At 57.5% G+C, this 15,021-nt stretch overlaps 2 protein-coding genes across 2 annotated transcripts in view; one reads left to right on the top strand and one right to left on the bottom strand.

Moving 5' to 3' along the window:
• The first annotated feature begins 6 nt into the window (after positions 1-6).
• Positions 7-14,123, top strand: INPPL1 (inositol polyphosphate phosphatase like 1). Its single transcript, XM_017894471.1, is given in 29 exon segments — positions 7-211; positions 3,288-3,351; positions 3,446-3,596; positions 3,825-3,945; positions 4,183-4,323; positions 4,558-4,651; positions 4,757-4,846; positions 5,017-5,112; positions 5,214-5,364; positions 5,455-5,561; positions 5,889-5,991; positions 6,086-6,282; positions 6,591-6,708; positions 7,295-7,391; positions 7,671-7,809; positions 7,920-8,019; positions 8,120-8,208; positions 8,486-8,567; positions 8,700-8,789; positions 9,302-9,415; positions 9,546-9,634; positions 10,142-10,229; positions 10,321-10,476; positions 10,705-10,783; positions 10,879-11,019; positions 12,157-12,563; positions 12,566-12,828; positions 13,077-13,210; positions 13,298-14,123. Coding segments are annotated over 29 exon segments (3,774 nt in total). The 5' UTR covers positions 7-29; the 3' UTR covers positions 13,389-14,123.
• A 62-nt stretch (positions 14,124-14,185) lies between these two features.
• PHOX2A (paired like homeobox 2A) overlaps positions 14,186-15,021 on the bottom strand; it is a 7,203-nt gene continuing 6,367 nt past the window's right edge. Inside the window, exon 4 of the mRNA XM_017894323.1 lies at positions 14,186-14,942. Within this exon, the coding sequence (XP_017749812.1) occupies positions 14,772-14,942 (171 nt within the window). The 3' untranslated portion in view covers positions 14,186-14,771. The remainder of the gene's footprint in view (positions 14,943-15,021) is intronic.

Below are 15,021 nucleotides of genomic sequence, written 5' to 3'. Positions count from 1 at the left end.
CGCGGGCGGTGCTGAGCCCTGCGCGGGCCATGGCCTCGGCCTGCGGGGCGCCAGGCCAGGGGGGCGTGCTGGGCAGCCAGGCCCCCTCCTGGTACCACCGCGACCTGAGCCGCGCGGCCGCGGAGGAGCTGCTGGCCCGGGCGGGCCGCGATGGCAGCTTCCTGGTCCGAGACAGCGAGAGCGTGGCGGGGGCCTTCGCACTCTGCGTCCTGTGAGTGGGGCGGGGGCTCCTGGCGGGCTGGCGTGGACTGGGAGCGCGGGCACGGCGGGGTGTGGAGAGGGCCCGGGTCAGGGTGCCTGGGGCGGTGGGACGCCAGATCCGCCTCCACCCCCTAGAGTGGGAGCTTTGGCTTTCTCCTGGGTCTGAGGAGGGACGCAGGGGCACTTCCTGCTGTGTGTCTGGGGGCACTTTCAGCAGCCTTGAGGGCAGAGGATATGGGGTTCTGCGGCCCAGTGTGACTGTGATGGACGAAAAATTCGGGCATTCCCCGGCAGACCCCTTCAGGCATCCTCCAGGTAGAAGTGAGCAGGGGGGAGGATGTGCATTCCACGTTGTGTGCAGTCCCATTTGCATAGGGACTGAGTGGTGAGCAGGAGAGGGAGTCGGGGCAGAGGGACTGACGGGGTGTGTGGGGATGCCTGGCAGCTTCCTTAGGGCCCCTTTCTGTGCTTTGGGGTTCTGACTGGCCGTGTATGGCTGGTGGGGGCGGTGGTGGGTGGTGTAGAGAGGAAGGCTTGGGGAAGCAGAGGCTGAGGCTGTATGGGACCTTGCCATTATTTCTGAACCAATGAGTGAGTGAGCCCTGGCTCTGGGCTTGAGCCCTGGTTACCTGGCTGCCCTAGCCCTGAGCTATGAGTGCTGAGAGCAGAGCCATACTTCGTCCTTCTCTGAGTGGGCCAGGTCCTGTGGCTGTGCCTGTCAGCCGAGTGTGGTAGTGGTGCTGGAGTGAGTTAGCACTCTTGGTTTTGCAGTCTTCTACCTGCTTTGTACCTCCTGCCCTGCAGTCTGACATTGAGTTGGCTTCTGTGGGCCCAGTGAGTGGGAATCTGTGGGGGCTGCTTTATTTAGATCAGTTATTTAGATCTTTATTTAGATGTTTCTTGGCCTTGTGAACCCCCTCCCAAACTCCTGTCTGGCTGTCCTGGCCATGGCCCGAGCAGGGCTCAGCAACGCCTGCGCCCACTGCCCCATGCCATCTGCCCGGCTTACCCCTTTGTTCTCCTGACATCTTTCGTGGGGGGGCACATTAGCCTAGACCACGGGAGACTTTTTTGTTTGTTTTTGAGACAGTCTCGCTCTGTTGCCCAGGCTGGAGTGCAGTAGTGCGATCTCGGCTCACTGCAACCTCCACCAAGTGATTCTTCTGCCTCTGCCTTGCGAGTAGCTGGGATTACAGGCGCTTGCCACCAAGCCCGGCTAATTTTTGTATTTTTAGTAGAGATAGGGTTTCACCATATTGGCCAGGCTGGTCTTGAACTCCTGACCTCAAGTGATCTACCTGCCCCGGCCTCTCAAAGTGCTAGGATTACAGGTGTGAGCCACCTCACCCAGCTGGGGAGACATTTTTAATTGTCACAACTGGGATGGTGCTATTGACATCTAGTGGGTAGAAGCCAGGGATACTGCTAAACATTCTACAGTGCACAAGAGAGTCCCCCACAACAAAGAACTGTGCAATCCAAAATGTCAGTGGTATGGAGGTTGAAAAACTCTAGCCTAGTCAATTGACCCAACAAGGAAGGGGCCCTGTAAGTCTCAGCTTAGGCCTCAAGTCTGAGGCCCAGTAGGAGGAGACTAAGGAGGGACAGACTAGGCAGATGAATATCCCCGAGTCCTGCCTCCCAGCCCCCTCTGAGGCATACCCCCTAATTAGGCTGGGGAGGGAGGCAGGTGCTGGGTCAGCTGTTGAGTGGGAGGGGGACAGCTGAGGCCTGTGTCTGGGTGAGGAACATTATTGTCCCAGGAGGGGGAGAATCCTGGCCCCATTGCCAGGGGAGGCTGTGAATGGGGTGAGGGGTCTGTCTGTGAGTGGGGGCTTCACGTTTGCCAGCTGACTCTGGCTCCTCCCTGCATCTTAAGAGCCTGGGGATAAGGATCAGATGTGGACGATCAGACATGGGCAATATCTTAGATTTGCCAAATACACACATACTTGCTTACCTGTATACATTCCAGGTGTTCATGGATAACATGCAAGACACGTCCCTGCCCCAGCAGGCACGGGCAATCTGACCAGGAGGCTAGGATACTGACCCTGGCTTTTGCCATGGTTTAAAACCCCAACTCCACCTTTTACTTACTCTGTGACCTTAGGCAAATGACTTTTCCTCTTTGAGCCTATTTCCTCAGCTGGAGAATGGGGATAATAATATCTGTTTGGAAATATGAGAATTAAGTAAGATTTATAGGACACTGGGTACCCAGCGTGTCACAGATAGGATTCAGTTAATGGCATGCTATTGTAATAAACACAGATAGTGTTTATAATAGTCTACAAAGGAACACCCAGTGACAGTCACCCAGCATAAGCAGCCAGGAGAGCCCCTGAGGGGGCCACGGTATGGGGGTCCTCACCTCCCTCCTGCCAAACACCTAGGGTGACTCCTTGGGGAAGCATACCCTGAGGTGCGGAGGCAGAGGATCTTCCATCCCCCACTGATTGTGCACCTGGCTTAGCTGTCACCTGCTCAGCTGGGCTCCTGTCTGTCAGCACCCTTCTTGCCTCTCCTTGGCTTGGGGCTTCTAGAGGCCCGGGTTTCCCGTGGGGGCCGTCTTTGGTGGGAAAGCCTAGAGTGATGTCCCCACACTCCTCGGCAAAAGTGCCCTAGACATACCCGACTCCAGCAGAGCCAGACAGCAGCGTAAACACGGGAGGCACACACACGTGTTAGCATGTTGCCTGTGTGTTCAAACAGAGGCTAACCAGGCTTCTGAAGATTCTTAGTTTGGCGGGGGTCCCAGACTGGTACCACAGCCCACAGGGGCTGTTTAGACAGCTGTGGAGGCCACAAAAGATCTCCCTATTGCTTTCCGGGCCCTGCCCTGTGGTGAGTGTGGAGTCTGTGTAGGTCTGGTGGGAAGAGGGGGATATTCTGGTCATTCCTGCCCAATAGGCAACACCAGGAGGGTGGAAGTGGACCGACCCCATCATTAACCCTGTGAGGTGGTTTTAGGGAAACCAAGCTGAGGGGGTCGGCGTGCTGAGCCTGCTGGCAGGAGGAAGGGGTGCTTTGGGTCTTAGACCCCAGCCTGGGGGTGACAGATTCTGGCCCTGCCTTGGCATCAGGTATCAGAAGCATGTGCACACGTATCGCATTCTGCCTGATGGAGAAGATTTCTTGGCTGTACAGGTAGGAGCTTGGGTCCCTGACCCCTGACCTTGATCCAGCCTAGGGCTTGGGGACCTGCTGGCTGACCCTTCCTCCCCCTCTTGCTGGCCCACAGACCTCGCAGGGTGTGCCTGTGCGCCGCTTCCAGACCCTGGGCGAGCTCATCAGCCTGTACGCCCAGCCCAACCAGGGCCTTGTGTGCGCCCTGCTTCTTCCTGTAGAGGGGGAGCGAGAGCCAGACCCGCCAGATGACCGGGATGCCTCAGGTACTTCCCAGTGTGCAGGTTCCCTCCCTGCCCCTGTCCCTTGGCTCTGCCTGCCTCTTCCCATCCCCCCTTCTCAACCCCACCTCTCCTGTAACCCCGTTTTCCTTGGCCATGATGCCGGGGCCCTTTATCCTTCTTTCCATGGAAGTCACTTTACAGCTGCATCGTGCCTCCTACTCCACTGAGTGTGGGAGGCCCAAACGGCTGCCCACTGACCCCTGCCTACAGATGGGGAGGATGAGAAGCCCCCGCTACCCCCGCGCTCTGGCTCCACCAGCATTTCTGCCACCGCTGGGCCCAGCAGTCCCCTGCCAGTCCCTGAGACTCCCACAACTCCAGCTGCTGAGAGGTGAGACCCCCCATCCCATTCACTGAACAGGAGACCTTTTCTCCTCTGAGAACTATTTCCCTACCAAGGGTGGGGAGGCCTTCTAAGACCCCACCAGGAACCCCTACCCCACCTCAGCCCAGAGGCAGATACCCCGATCAATCCTGGTTGCCACAGGTACTATCTCCTCTAGGGATGGGGCAGAGGTGCAGGACAGGTCAGCAGGACCTCCACTGACTTCTTAACCCCTCCCCAAAGTGCTCCCAATGGACTGAGCACCGTCTCGCACGAGTACCTGAAAGGCAGCTACGGGCTGGACCTGGAGGCTGTGCGGGGTGGAGCCAGCCACCTGCCCCACCTCACTCGCACCCTCGCCACCTCATGCCGGAGGCTGCACAGGTATCTGGGACATCCAACCCCATGTATTACACCCTTACCTCTGACCTGTCCTCACCTGCTTCCTGGCTGTACGGGTGCCCTGATCTCTGACCCTGAACAGTGAACTAGCCATTGCCTCTTGACTTTCCTCACCAGTACCCTTTATCCTTGTGGTGAGGTGGAGGCTACCCACAGTGCCCCCTTCCCTATACTTAGGTTGGGGTGGGGGTTCTTTTGATCTGATGTCTCCTCTAGTGAGGTGGACAAAGTCCTGTCAGGCCTGGAGATCCTGTCCAAAGTGTTTGACCAGCAGAGCTCACCCATGGTGACCCGCCTTTTGCAGCAGCAGGTAGGATTGTAGGGAGACCTCTGGGAGGTGGGTTCGTGTTCTGGAGCTGGGTGGGAGGCTCTGTGTAGGTGACTCATGTACAAGCCTGGTTCTTCCTCCCCCCAGAACCTGCCACAGACAGGGGAGCAGGAACTAGAGAGCCTGGTGCTGAAGCTGTCAGTGCTAAAGGACTTCCTGTCAGGCATCCAGAAGAAGGTAGCATGACCTCTGACCCTTGACCCCCAATTCACTGGCCACTGTCATTGGCCTAGCTCTGATCTCAACCCTGAGTCCGCAACTTAACATTGGCCCCAACGTCAATTGTGCCCCTCCCTGCCCCAGCCTTCAGTGTATCCCCTGACCCCACCCTGCCCTGTTCCCTCCAGGCCCTAAAAGCCCTACAGGACATGAGCTCCACAGCACCCCCGGCTCCGCAGCCATCCACACGTAAGGCCAAGACCATCCCCGTGCAGGCCTTTGAGGTACATGGCAGTGGGGCCTCACAGGGCAAAGGGTGGTTGGAGGTGACCAAGGTGCTGCCTGCTCCAAGGTCTTGTCAGCAGCCTCCCCACCTGGCCTACAGGTGAAGCTAGATGTGACCCTGGGTGACCTGACCAAGATTGGGAAGTCGCAGAAGTTCACACTGAGCGTCGATGTGGAGGGTGGTCGGCTGGTGCTGCTGCGGAGACAGCGGGACTCCCAGGAGGACTGGACCACCTTCACGCACGACCGCAGTGAGCCAGGGCCAGACCTGGGAGGGGTGGGCAGGGTGGAGCCCCTGGCCCAGGGGCACAGGCCTGTGTGACCCGTCTTCCATGCCCTAGTCCGCCAGCTCATTAAGTCCCAGCGTGTCCAGAACAAGCTGGGTGTTGTGTTTGAGAAGGAGAAGGACCGGACTCAGCGCAAGGACTTCATCTTTGTCAGCGCCCGGGTGAGCAGCAGGCTGGGCCAGGCCACTGGGGACTGTGGGAGTCCCCCACATGGGTGCTTCCCATTGGATGGGAAGAGAGGGAACACATGATGTAGGCATGCCATCCCTCCTGGCAAGGGTGGGTCTGACAGCGTAGAGGGTGTTGAGAACAGGTGACCTGAGGGTGGATAACATTTACCAGCACTGTTACATGCATGAGCAGTGGGTATACAGTGGAGAACCAGACAGACCCTCTCCTCATGGACATGAGCCAACTGGCAGGGTATACCTGTGGAAGGGGGGCTTTCTGGATGCCTACCTACCCCTGAGTGGCTGCTGTCCCCCCAGAAGCGGGAGGCCTTCTGCCAGCTGCTGCAGCTCATGAAGAACAAACACTCCAAGCAGGATGAGCCCGACATGATCTCCATCTTCATAGGCACCTGGAACATGGGTCAGGCCCGGGCTGGGGCTGGGGCGGGAGAGAGGGATGGCTCCAGAGCAGGTGCCTAACCCCTCCAGACCCACCTCACCCCCTTCACTTCCAGGAAGTGTACCACCTCCAAAAAACGTGACATCCTGGTTCACATCGAAGGGTCTGGGGAAGACCCTGGACGAGGTCACAGTGACCATACCCCATGACATCTATGTCTTTGGGACCCAGGAGAACTCAGTGGGTGACCGCGAGTGGCTGGACCTACTGCGCGGGGGCCTCAAGGAGCTTACGGATCTGGATTACCGCCCGGTGAGGGGGGGTCATCTTGTCCAGGCCCCTGTCCTCACACACCACCTCCAAACTATCCTACTTGACTTCATGGGCAACCCCGGGAGCACAGCTTCACTGGCTTTTTCTCTGGTCCCTGAGCATATCCTTTGGGAGATCTGACCTGAGTCCTTCATGCCACGAGAGGAACCATTTATCTCCAGTCCCTCAGGAAGAGGGGTGGCAAGCCTTCCTATCCTGTGATGGACACAAAAGTCTATTTACAGTGCAGGGGGAAATGCAGGCAGTGGGTGCAGCAGGGCAGTGGTGACCATGCACTCTCTACCCAGATTGCCATGCAATCACTGTGGAATATCAAGGTGGCAGTGCTGGTCAAACCAGAGCATGAGAATCGTATCAGCCACGTCAGTACGTCCAGTGTGAAGACTGGCATCGCCAATACCCTGGGTAAGCGGGGCTGGCAGGTGCCCAAGGGTGGCAGCATCCCTCTGTCCATGGCTTCTGCTTCCTCTCAAGCCTAGTATTCCCCCTTTTTGGTGATCTTAGTTTTCCCATATATAGGGTACTTTGAACTTTGAAAAGCATATTCATATTCCAAATCTCTCCCAGCACCCTTTTCACAGATGATAAAACTCAAACCCAGAGTGGTTGAGTGACCTGCCCAAGGTCACACAGCAAGTAAGTGGTGGAGCCAGGCATTGTGCCCAGGTCTCCTGATTTTTAGTCTGGTGCTCTCCCAGGAGAGATTCTGCTCAGAATTTGCAGGGCCTTTCAGTTTCACCTTTGGGGTCCCCTGTGATCTCCAGGGGCTCTGCTCACACCTACGGACAGACTCAGGCCATCCACACAGACCATGTGTGCCCAATGAGGACCCCCCCCAGGGAACGTGTGGGTGTGTGCAGGGGCCTGCCCATGTCACAGCATCTGGTGGCTCAGTGGGAGGATCCTCTCACTACAGCTTTGAGAGGCAGAAGGGAGAGTTGGGAGCCCTCTGAGGGTGACCCGGGCCTTCCTCTCTTGCTTGTCCTAAAAGGAAACAAGGGGGCTGTGGGAGTCTCCTTCATGTTCAATGGCACCTCATTTGGCTTTGTGAATTGTCACCTTACCTCGGGAAATGAGAAGACGGCTCGGTGAGGGGGCACCTTTCCCATGGTCTCTTTACACCCATCCTGTTCACCTGAGGCCTGTTCCCGCTCCCATATCCCAGCCCATGACCCTCCCGCAGGCCTGTCCCCTGCTCTCTTACCCCAATTCAAGACCATTCGGTTCCTGACCCTGAACTTGTCCCCAGGGGTCTGGATCTTTATCCCATCCCTGACTCCTGAGACTTCTTCCCTTTACGCCTATCCCTGACTCCTGGCCCTGACCCTGGGGATCTACCCCTCCCCACCCCACACCCCTCACCCTAGGAGGAACCAGAACTACTTGGACATCCTGCGGCTGCTCTCGCTGGGCGACCGGCAGCTCAGTGCCTTTGACATCTCTCTGCGTTTCACACACCTCTTCTGGTTTGGGGATCTCAACTACCGCCTGGACATGGATATCCAGGTGTGAGCAGGGCCCTGCCATGGCTGTAGGGAGACTAAGGGTCACATGGGCTATCACCCCTGGCTCTGGCTCAGGAGGAAAGTTTCCAGCTTTTGCATCCTCCACCCCAGGAGATCCTGAACTACATCAGCAGGAAGGAGTTTGAGCCCCTCCTCAGGGTGGACCAGCTCAACCTGGAGCGGGAGAAGCACAAGGTCTTCCTTCGATTCAGTGAGTGTGGGCCTGGCAGGTGGTGATCTGAGGGCTAGGAGGCTTGCAGTATCCCTGGGTGTCAGGGCCCTGAACCCCACCTGTCCCCTGCTTTCCTCAGGTGAGGAGGAGATATCCTTCCCACCCACCTACCGCTATGAGCGGGGTTCCCGGGACACATATGCGTGGCACAAACAGAAGCCAACTGGGGTGAGCCAAGAAAATGGCATGGGCCTTGGGGGACCCCAGGCCTGCGATGAATCAAGAATTTGGGTCAAGGGTATGGGTCTCTGCAGCTTCCACTCCAGCCTCTGTGGCCCCTCTGAGGCCTTTGGGTGATCCTGGGTATTGTGAGGATCCGAGAAGGGAGGTGGGTGCTGGGGCCCCTTGTAATAGAAGTGTGGGGACTCATCAGCTCTGGAGTGGGGTCCATGCCAAGCAGCCCCCTAGCTGTCAGCTCTAACCATGCTGCCATCCCCTGCCCCAGGTCCGGACCAATGTGCCCTCATGGTGTGACCGGATTCTGTGGAAATCCTACCCTGAAACTCACATCATCTGCAATTCTTATGGTCAGAGCCTCCCGGACAGAGTGATGGGAGATCTGGGGTGGTCACCATCTGGACTCTGCCCTAACTTTGGGAGGTGGGTGCAGAGGGTGGGAATATTCTCCCTGAGTCCCCATTCCTATCGCCTCTCCCCAGGTTGCACAGATGACATCGTCACCAGTGACCACTCCCCTGTGTTTGGGACATTTGAGGTTGGAGTTACTTCCCAGTTCATCTCCAAGAAAGGTGACTGTTCCAGATGTGCTTGTGGATGTGGCATAATCTGAGTGGGCACACGTGGTGGCCTTGGGATGTACATAGGTTTGACTATGTAAGTGTGTGTGTGGCTGTGTGTACCAGTGAGTGCAGGAGTGCTTCTCAAGGTGTGATGTGTCAGGGTGTCTGTGCGCTGGGGCCATCACAAGAATTATGTGCCCATGCTTGTGTGTGTACATACGTGAGTGTACACGTATCTATGTGCCTGTGTCTGTCTAGGCCCACGTGTGTGTCCCTGAGTATGCCTGGACGTGTGGCAATCCCGCAGGCATTCTGGTCCCCAGCATCCTCTTCAATGGGCATTTTATTCTTGGGTTGTCTCTTTGCTCTGGTCCAGGGTCTGGGCTCTGGAGTTTCCCTGTTGGTGGCCCTGCCTCCTTGCTCTGGACCCCTGATTTCATGTCCCAGGGCCCTGCTTCTCTGTCCCATTCCTCCTATGATCCTCTCAGCCCTCCTGTTTGCTCTTCTCCCTTTCCCCTCAGGGCTCTCGAAGACTTCAGACCAGGCCTACATTGAGTTTGAGAGCATCGAGGCCATTGTGAAGACAGCCAGCCGCACCAAGTTCTTCATCGAGTTCTACTCTACCTGCCTGGAGGGTCAGAGGCGGGTCAGGGGCTGGGTGTGGGCCAAGGAGGATGGGAGGCCAGAGGGTGCAGTCAGCCCCCTACTTAGTGGGAAGGGAAGCTGAGAGGTGGTACTCAGTTGGGTGTCTCCCGCCCCATCCAGAATACAAGAAGAGCTTTGAGAATGATGCCCAAAGCAGTGACAACATCAACTTCCTCAAAGTGCAGTGGTCTTCACGCCAGCTGCCCACGGTGAGGCTGTGGGCAGGGCCCCTGCTTATGGGTGAGGGCACAGAGAGGGGTGCAGAAGAGTTTATTGAGGAGCCTGCCTGGGAGGGAGTGTGGGGCCAGCAGAGCGTGTGTGTTTGTGTGTGTGTGTGTGTGTGTGTGTGTGTGTGTGTGTGTGTGTATGTGTATGGGCATGAGTGAGGATAAAGGCCTTTGCTTTATTCTGGGAGTGTGGAACCTTGTTGCAGTTTGTTCATTCATTCAGGAGATGCTTCTTGAGCTTTTGCTAAATGTCAGGTCCTGTGTTAGCTACTGAGAAAATTAATTAGTTACAGTGATGCTAAGTGCTGTAAAAGGCCTATATAGGGCTGTGTCTTCTGCATTAAGGATTTGGCTCTTCTCTGAAAAGTTGAGTGTGAGTGAGCACAGATGACCTGAGGGTGGAGAGTGAGTAGTGTCAGGGACAGCATGTGGGAGGGGCAGGAGGAAGTGGCAGGGCTTTGTTCCTCACTGGGCCTCCCTGCTTCCCAGCTCAAACCAATTCTGGCTGATATCGAGTACCTGCAGGACCAGCACCTCCTGCTCACAGTCAAGTCCATGGATGGCTATGAATCCTATGGTGAGGAGTGAGGGGTGCTGAGGGGAACAGGAAGCCAGGCAGGGCCTAGATTGGCTTGGTAATTTGCTGGTTTGTCCCATCTGCCCCTCAGGGGAGTGTGTGGTTGCACTCAAGTCCATGATTGGCAGCACGGCCCAACAGTTCCTGACCTTCCTGTCCCACCGTGGCGAGGAGACAGGCAATATCAGAGGCTCCATGAAGGTGCGGGTGCCCACGGAGCGCCTGGGCACCCGTGAGCGGCTCTACGGTGGGGACTTCAATGGGACATGAGATACGGTGGTGTGAACAGATCTAGGAGGGCAGGACTGGGGTGTCGGGGGCATGTTGGAATCTCTGGGATACCTGGAGGTTCTGCAGCCACAGCTGGGAATTGTCTGCCCCAAGGCATAGCTGGGAAAGGGCTGGAAGGCCCCGTGGGTGTTTGTGGGATCCAGGAGCCCAGGTCTCCTCTGAGTCTCCCTTCCTGCCCCCTCAGAATGGATCAGCATTGATAAGGATGAGGCAGGAGCAAAGAGCAAAGCCCCCCCTGTGTCCCGAGGGATCCAGGAGCCCAGGTGAGCTAGGGCTGTGTTGAATGTCATATGAAAGGGTACCTGGGGGCATCTGGTCAACCCCACTTCATCCCCTCTCTCCTGTGCATCCCTGGCAGGTCAGGGAGCCGCAAGCCAGCCTTCACAGAGGCCTCCTGCCCGCTCTCCAGGTTATTCGAAGAACCAGAGAAACCTCCACCAACTGGGAGGCCCCCAGCTCCACCCCGAGCAGCTCCCCGGGAGGAGCCCTTGACCCCCAGGTGAGAGGAGGAACCTGTCACTGCCCCTGCTTCCCCTGCCCACCTCTATCCATCACTATCCCCTGCAGGGTCTCAGGGCTGGACTGGGGATCATCAGCTGCTTAGGTGCCCTGCTACCCTGTGGTTGAAGGTGCCACAGCCTTATGACTGTGGGTGGCCACTCTGGCCAGCCAGGCCACCCTTAGGTGTGGCTCTGAGTCAAAAGGAGCAGTCAGCCTTTCCTCTCAACTCCGCCTTTAAAAATGGAATTTGAAATTGTTTTTAAGACAGCTCCCTCCATGTAAACAGACCTAGCTTGAGCCTTCTGTTTAGAGGAGGCACACGGCTCGGCCTGGGATTTCCCAGGGTACCTTCTTTGGAACTCTGTCCTGCAAGAGGCCCCACTTGAAATGGGTTTGTGGTCAAATGAGTTTGGGAAATGCTTTTTTCTAGATTCTTTTCTTAGACATTCCCAGTGCACATTAGTATTACCAAAAGCTCTGAGCATGTGGACAGGAAGGAAACCTCTTTTCAGCTCTGTTTAATATAGTTTCTCAAACTTAATGGGCCAGGAAATTTATTTTCCACGTAGTAACTATTAACGTCCTGGGGAATTAGCGCTCTGTGTCACACTTTGGGAAAGTGAGGCTTGCTTTCTAATTATATCCAATGGTTGCTTAAACTTACATAAATTCCTAGGTACAGTTTGATGCTTTTTCACTCATCTTCAGCTGTTGTCAGTCACCTGGGTTTTATCCCCAGGTTTGAATTAGACCCACCTGAATCTCTGAGAAAGATTCTGCGGTGGATTGACTGTGGGTGCCTCGAGAGGCTTTCCAAACCTGGCCTCTCATTGGAGGCTTTACTTGACTTGTCTTCTGGCACCTCTATTCTGACCCATTTAGCTTAGGTTTCACAGCTATAAAGATATGAAAGATCTAAGAATCTTAGCAAGTGAGGCAAGGGTTATCCATTCAAAGGGTTATCCTCCCCCTGACCTTTAGAGATGAAGAAACTAAGGGCAGCTGATGTGCTCAAGGTCATGAGAAAGTCTAGGACCAGGGGCCTTTCTGACTCCTATCTAGTTCTCCCTCCACTGCTCCCACTGCCTTAGACCTGGGTTCCTGGATCCTGGAGTCGTTCTGCTTCTACACCCAGGTTGAAGCCAGAGGGAGCTCCTGAACCAGAAGGGGTGGCCGCCCCCCCACCCAAGAACAGCTTCAATAACCCTGCCTACTACGTCCTTGAAGGGGTCCCACACCAGCTGCTGCCCCTGGAGCCACCCTCGCCTGCCAGGGCCCCTGTCCCACCTGCCACGAAGAACAAAGTGGCCATTACAGTGCCTGCTCCACAGCTTGGGCGCCACCTGCCGCCTCATGTGGGAGAGGGGAGTTCTTCAGATGAAGAGTCTGGAGGCACGTTGCCCCCTCCAGACTTTCCACCTCCACCACTGCCGGACTCAGCCATCTTCCTGTCACCTAGCCTGGATCCTTTACCAGGGCCAGTGGTCTGGGGCCGTGGAGGGGGTGAGGCCCGTGGCCCGCCGCCTCCCAAGGCCCATCCAAGGCCCCACTGCCCCCAGGCCCCTCACCAGCCAGCACTTTCCTGGGGGAAGTGGCCAGTGGGGATGACCGGTCCTGCTCGGTGCTGCAGATGGCCAAGACGCTGAGCGAGGTGGACTACGCCCCTGCTGGGCCCGCGCGCTCAGCACTCCTCCCAGGCCACCTGGAGCTGCAGCCACCCCGGGGACTGTCCTCGGACTATGGCCGGCCCCTCAGCTTCCCTCCACCCCGCATCCGGGAGAGCATCCAGGAAGACCTGGCAGAGGAGGTGTGTGGAGCAGGGTGGCTGTCTTTGTCCCTGAGGAGTGTGCTTGCCCACAGACTGGTACCCTTTCACTCCACCATTCAGCGCTCATGGTGTCCCCGCTACCCTGAACCGAGCACTGGGAAGTTGGGAGACACATGAATCAGCCCAGCCTTTCCCTTCCTTTTCCCCAGAGCATGCAGGAGAATGTGACTGTCTGCAGGTGTTTCTATGGGGGACACCGAGCTCCCCCTGACATGCCGTTTTCTTAGGCTCCGTGCCCGCAGGGCGGGCGGGCCAGCGGGCTAGGCGAGGCAGGCATGGGCGCCTGGCTGCGGGCTATCGGCTTGGAGCGCTATGAGGAGGGCCTGGTGCATAATGGCTGGGACGACCTGGAGTTTCTCAGGTTGGGGAGGGGCTGGCCCCGGGGGCGGAGCTGGGGCCCTCAGGACCCCTTAGCCCATCTCACTTCGCAGCCTGTTTTACTCCACAGTGACATCACCGAGGAGGACTTGGAGGAGGCTGGGGTGCAGGACCCGGCTCACAAGCGCCTCCTTCTGGACACCCTGCAGCTCAGCAAGTGATAGTGGCACCACGAAGCTGTGAACTCAGCGCCCCTCCCTGCTACCAAGGCCCAGCTATGGCCCCAGGGTTGAAAAGTTATGAGGGTCAGGGGAGTATGTCTCTGCCTATTTATTGGGGATCAGCATTCCCCGCTGCCCAATCATTTGCAATGTCCTAATTAGGGCATCCTGCCCCTCGCCTTTTAGGCTCAGGTCGGAAGGTCAGTTGCCATGGTTACCGAGGACCCTGGTTACTCTGGTGCTGTCCTTTTACTGGACTCCGCTTCCCAGCCCCAGGGGTACCTGTGGGGGTCCATTTGGGTACGTCTGGGCCCCCACTTTCACCAGTGTTTCTGCGGCCTTCCACCGGGCCTGAACCACAGGGGAGGCGCTTCGCTAAGACCTCTCCACCCCGCTGGGGTGGGGCGGGTGTCCGTCCGGAAATGAAGGAAGAGCCCGAGGACCGGGCTGGGGATTATTTAAACTGTTCTGTGTGGGTTGGGGAGGGAGGGCACCTTAATAATATTGGGGTTGGTTGGGGTGGGGCAGGATCTCAGCCATAAAGTGCCAGTTTGCTTAGTTCTGTCTCCTGGTCCGTGCTGCCCTGCGCTGCGGATGCATGGCGGCGGGCTTGGGGAGGGAGGTTCCTCGCAGGTCTCAGCCCGGGACAAGGTCTTGCAGGCAGTCTCCTGGGCAGTCGGAAGGGTTGCGGCGTGATGTCTTCAATAAATTAAGTTTTATTTGGATTGAGTAAAACTTCAATAAATTACAAGTTTTTCAAAGAAAAAGGACAACCAAAACAATTAGGGAAAGGGAATACCTCTGTCCCATTCCCTGGGCAGCCCCTCCACTCCTCCAGCAGGTCCACCCTCTGTGCCAGACGGGCTAAGGAAGAGGAGACACGTGAGGGACGCCTTGGCAGTGGCCACTGATTATCCCAGCAACCACCAGCCTCTGTATGGGTGGGGTTAAGGCGGGTGGGCCCCAGGGGTGGGGCAGCAGACTTTCCTGGTCACCAACGTAAGGGGTGACCCAGCCACTGCAGAGCCAGGGAAGGGGGCTGTGCCGCTCCTCCTTGAGGACCTTCACTTTGAGGGCACTGTGTTAGGGACAGGCCTCATGTGGCACCGCATCCAAAGAAGGCCAAGCTAGAAGGGGCTCCGGGGTTCTCCTGGAGGGGGTCCCGGTGAAAAGAATTCCGCTCTGCTGGTAGAGGGTGGGTGAGGACAACAGTGGCCCTGACTTGGTCTCCAAAGTTAGGGAGGACACACCCAGGGGTGAGACAGTAGGGAGTGGAGACGGATGGGGGCTTCCAGGTGGGTGGCCAGGATGGGAGGGACTATCAGGTCCTGGAGGGGCAGGGACGTCTCTGGGTGCAGGCTCGGAGCCTCCAGAGGCTGGCAGCTAGAACAGATTGGTCTTCAGGGCGGGGCCGGGCTTCCGGTGAAAGGAGGACAGAACCCCGGAGAAGGGCCCGGGGCCGGACTCGGCCGGCTGCCAAGCCTTAAGCAGTTCGGCCGCGCCTGCGCCGGGCCCGCCGCCCCCACCGCCCGCCACACCGGCCCACAGTGCGCCCTTGAGCGGCTGTGGCCCTGGCCCGGGTCCCGGCCCGGAGCCCAGTGCGACGGGCAGTGGGCTGGGGCTCAGGCGCGGG

Source organism: Rhinopithecus bieti, unplaced genomic scaffold, assembly GCF_001698545.2.
Source record: "Rhinopithecus bieti isolate Rb0 unplaced genomic scaffold, ASM169854v2 scaffold_21412, whole genome shotgun sequence".
In the NCBI taxonomy this organism is placed as follows: domain Eukaryota; kingdom Metazoa; phylum Chordata; class Mammalia; order Primates; family Cercopithecidae; genus Rhinopithecus; species Rhinopithecus bieti.
Note: the sequence above shows the minus strand (reverse complement) of the source record. Positions and strands in the feature narration are given on the sequence as shown.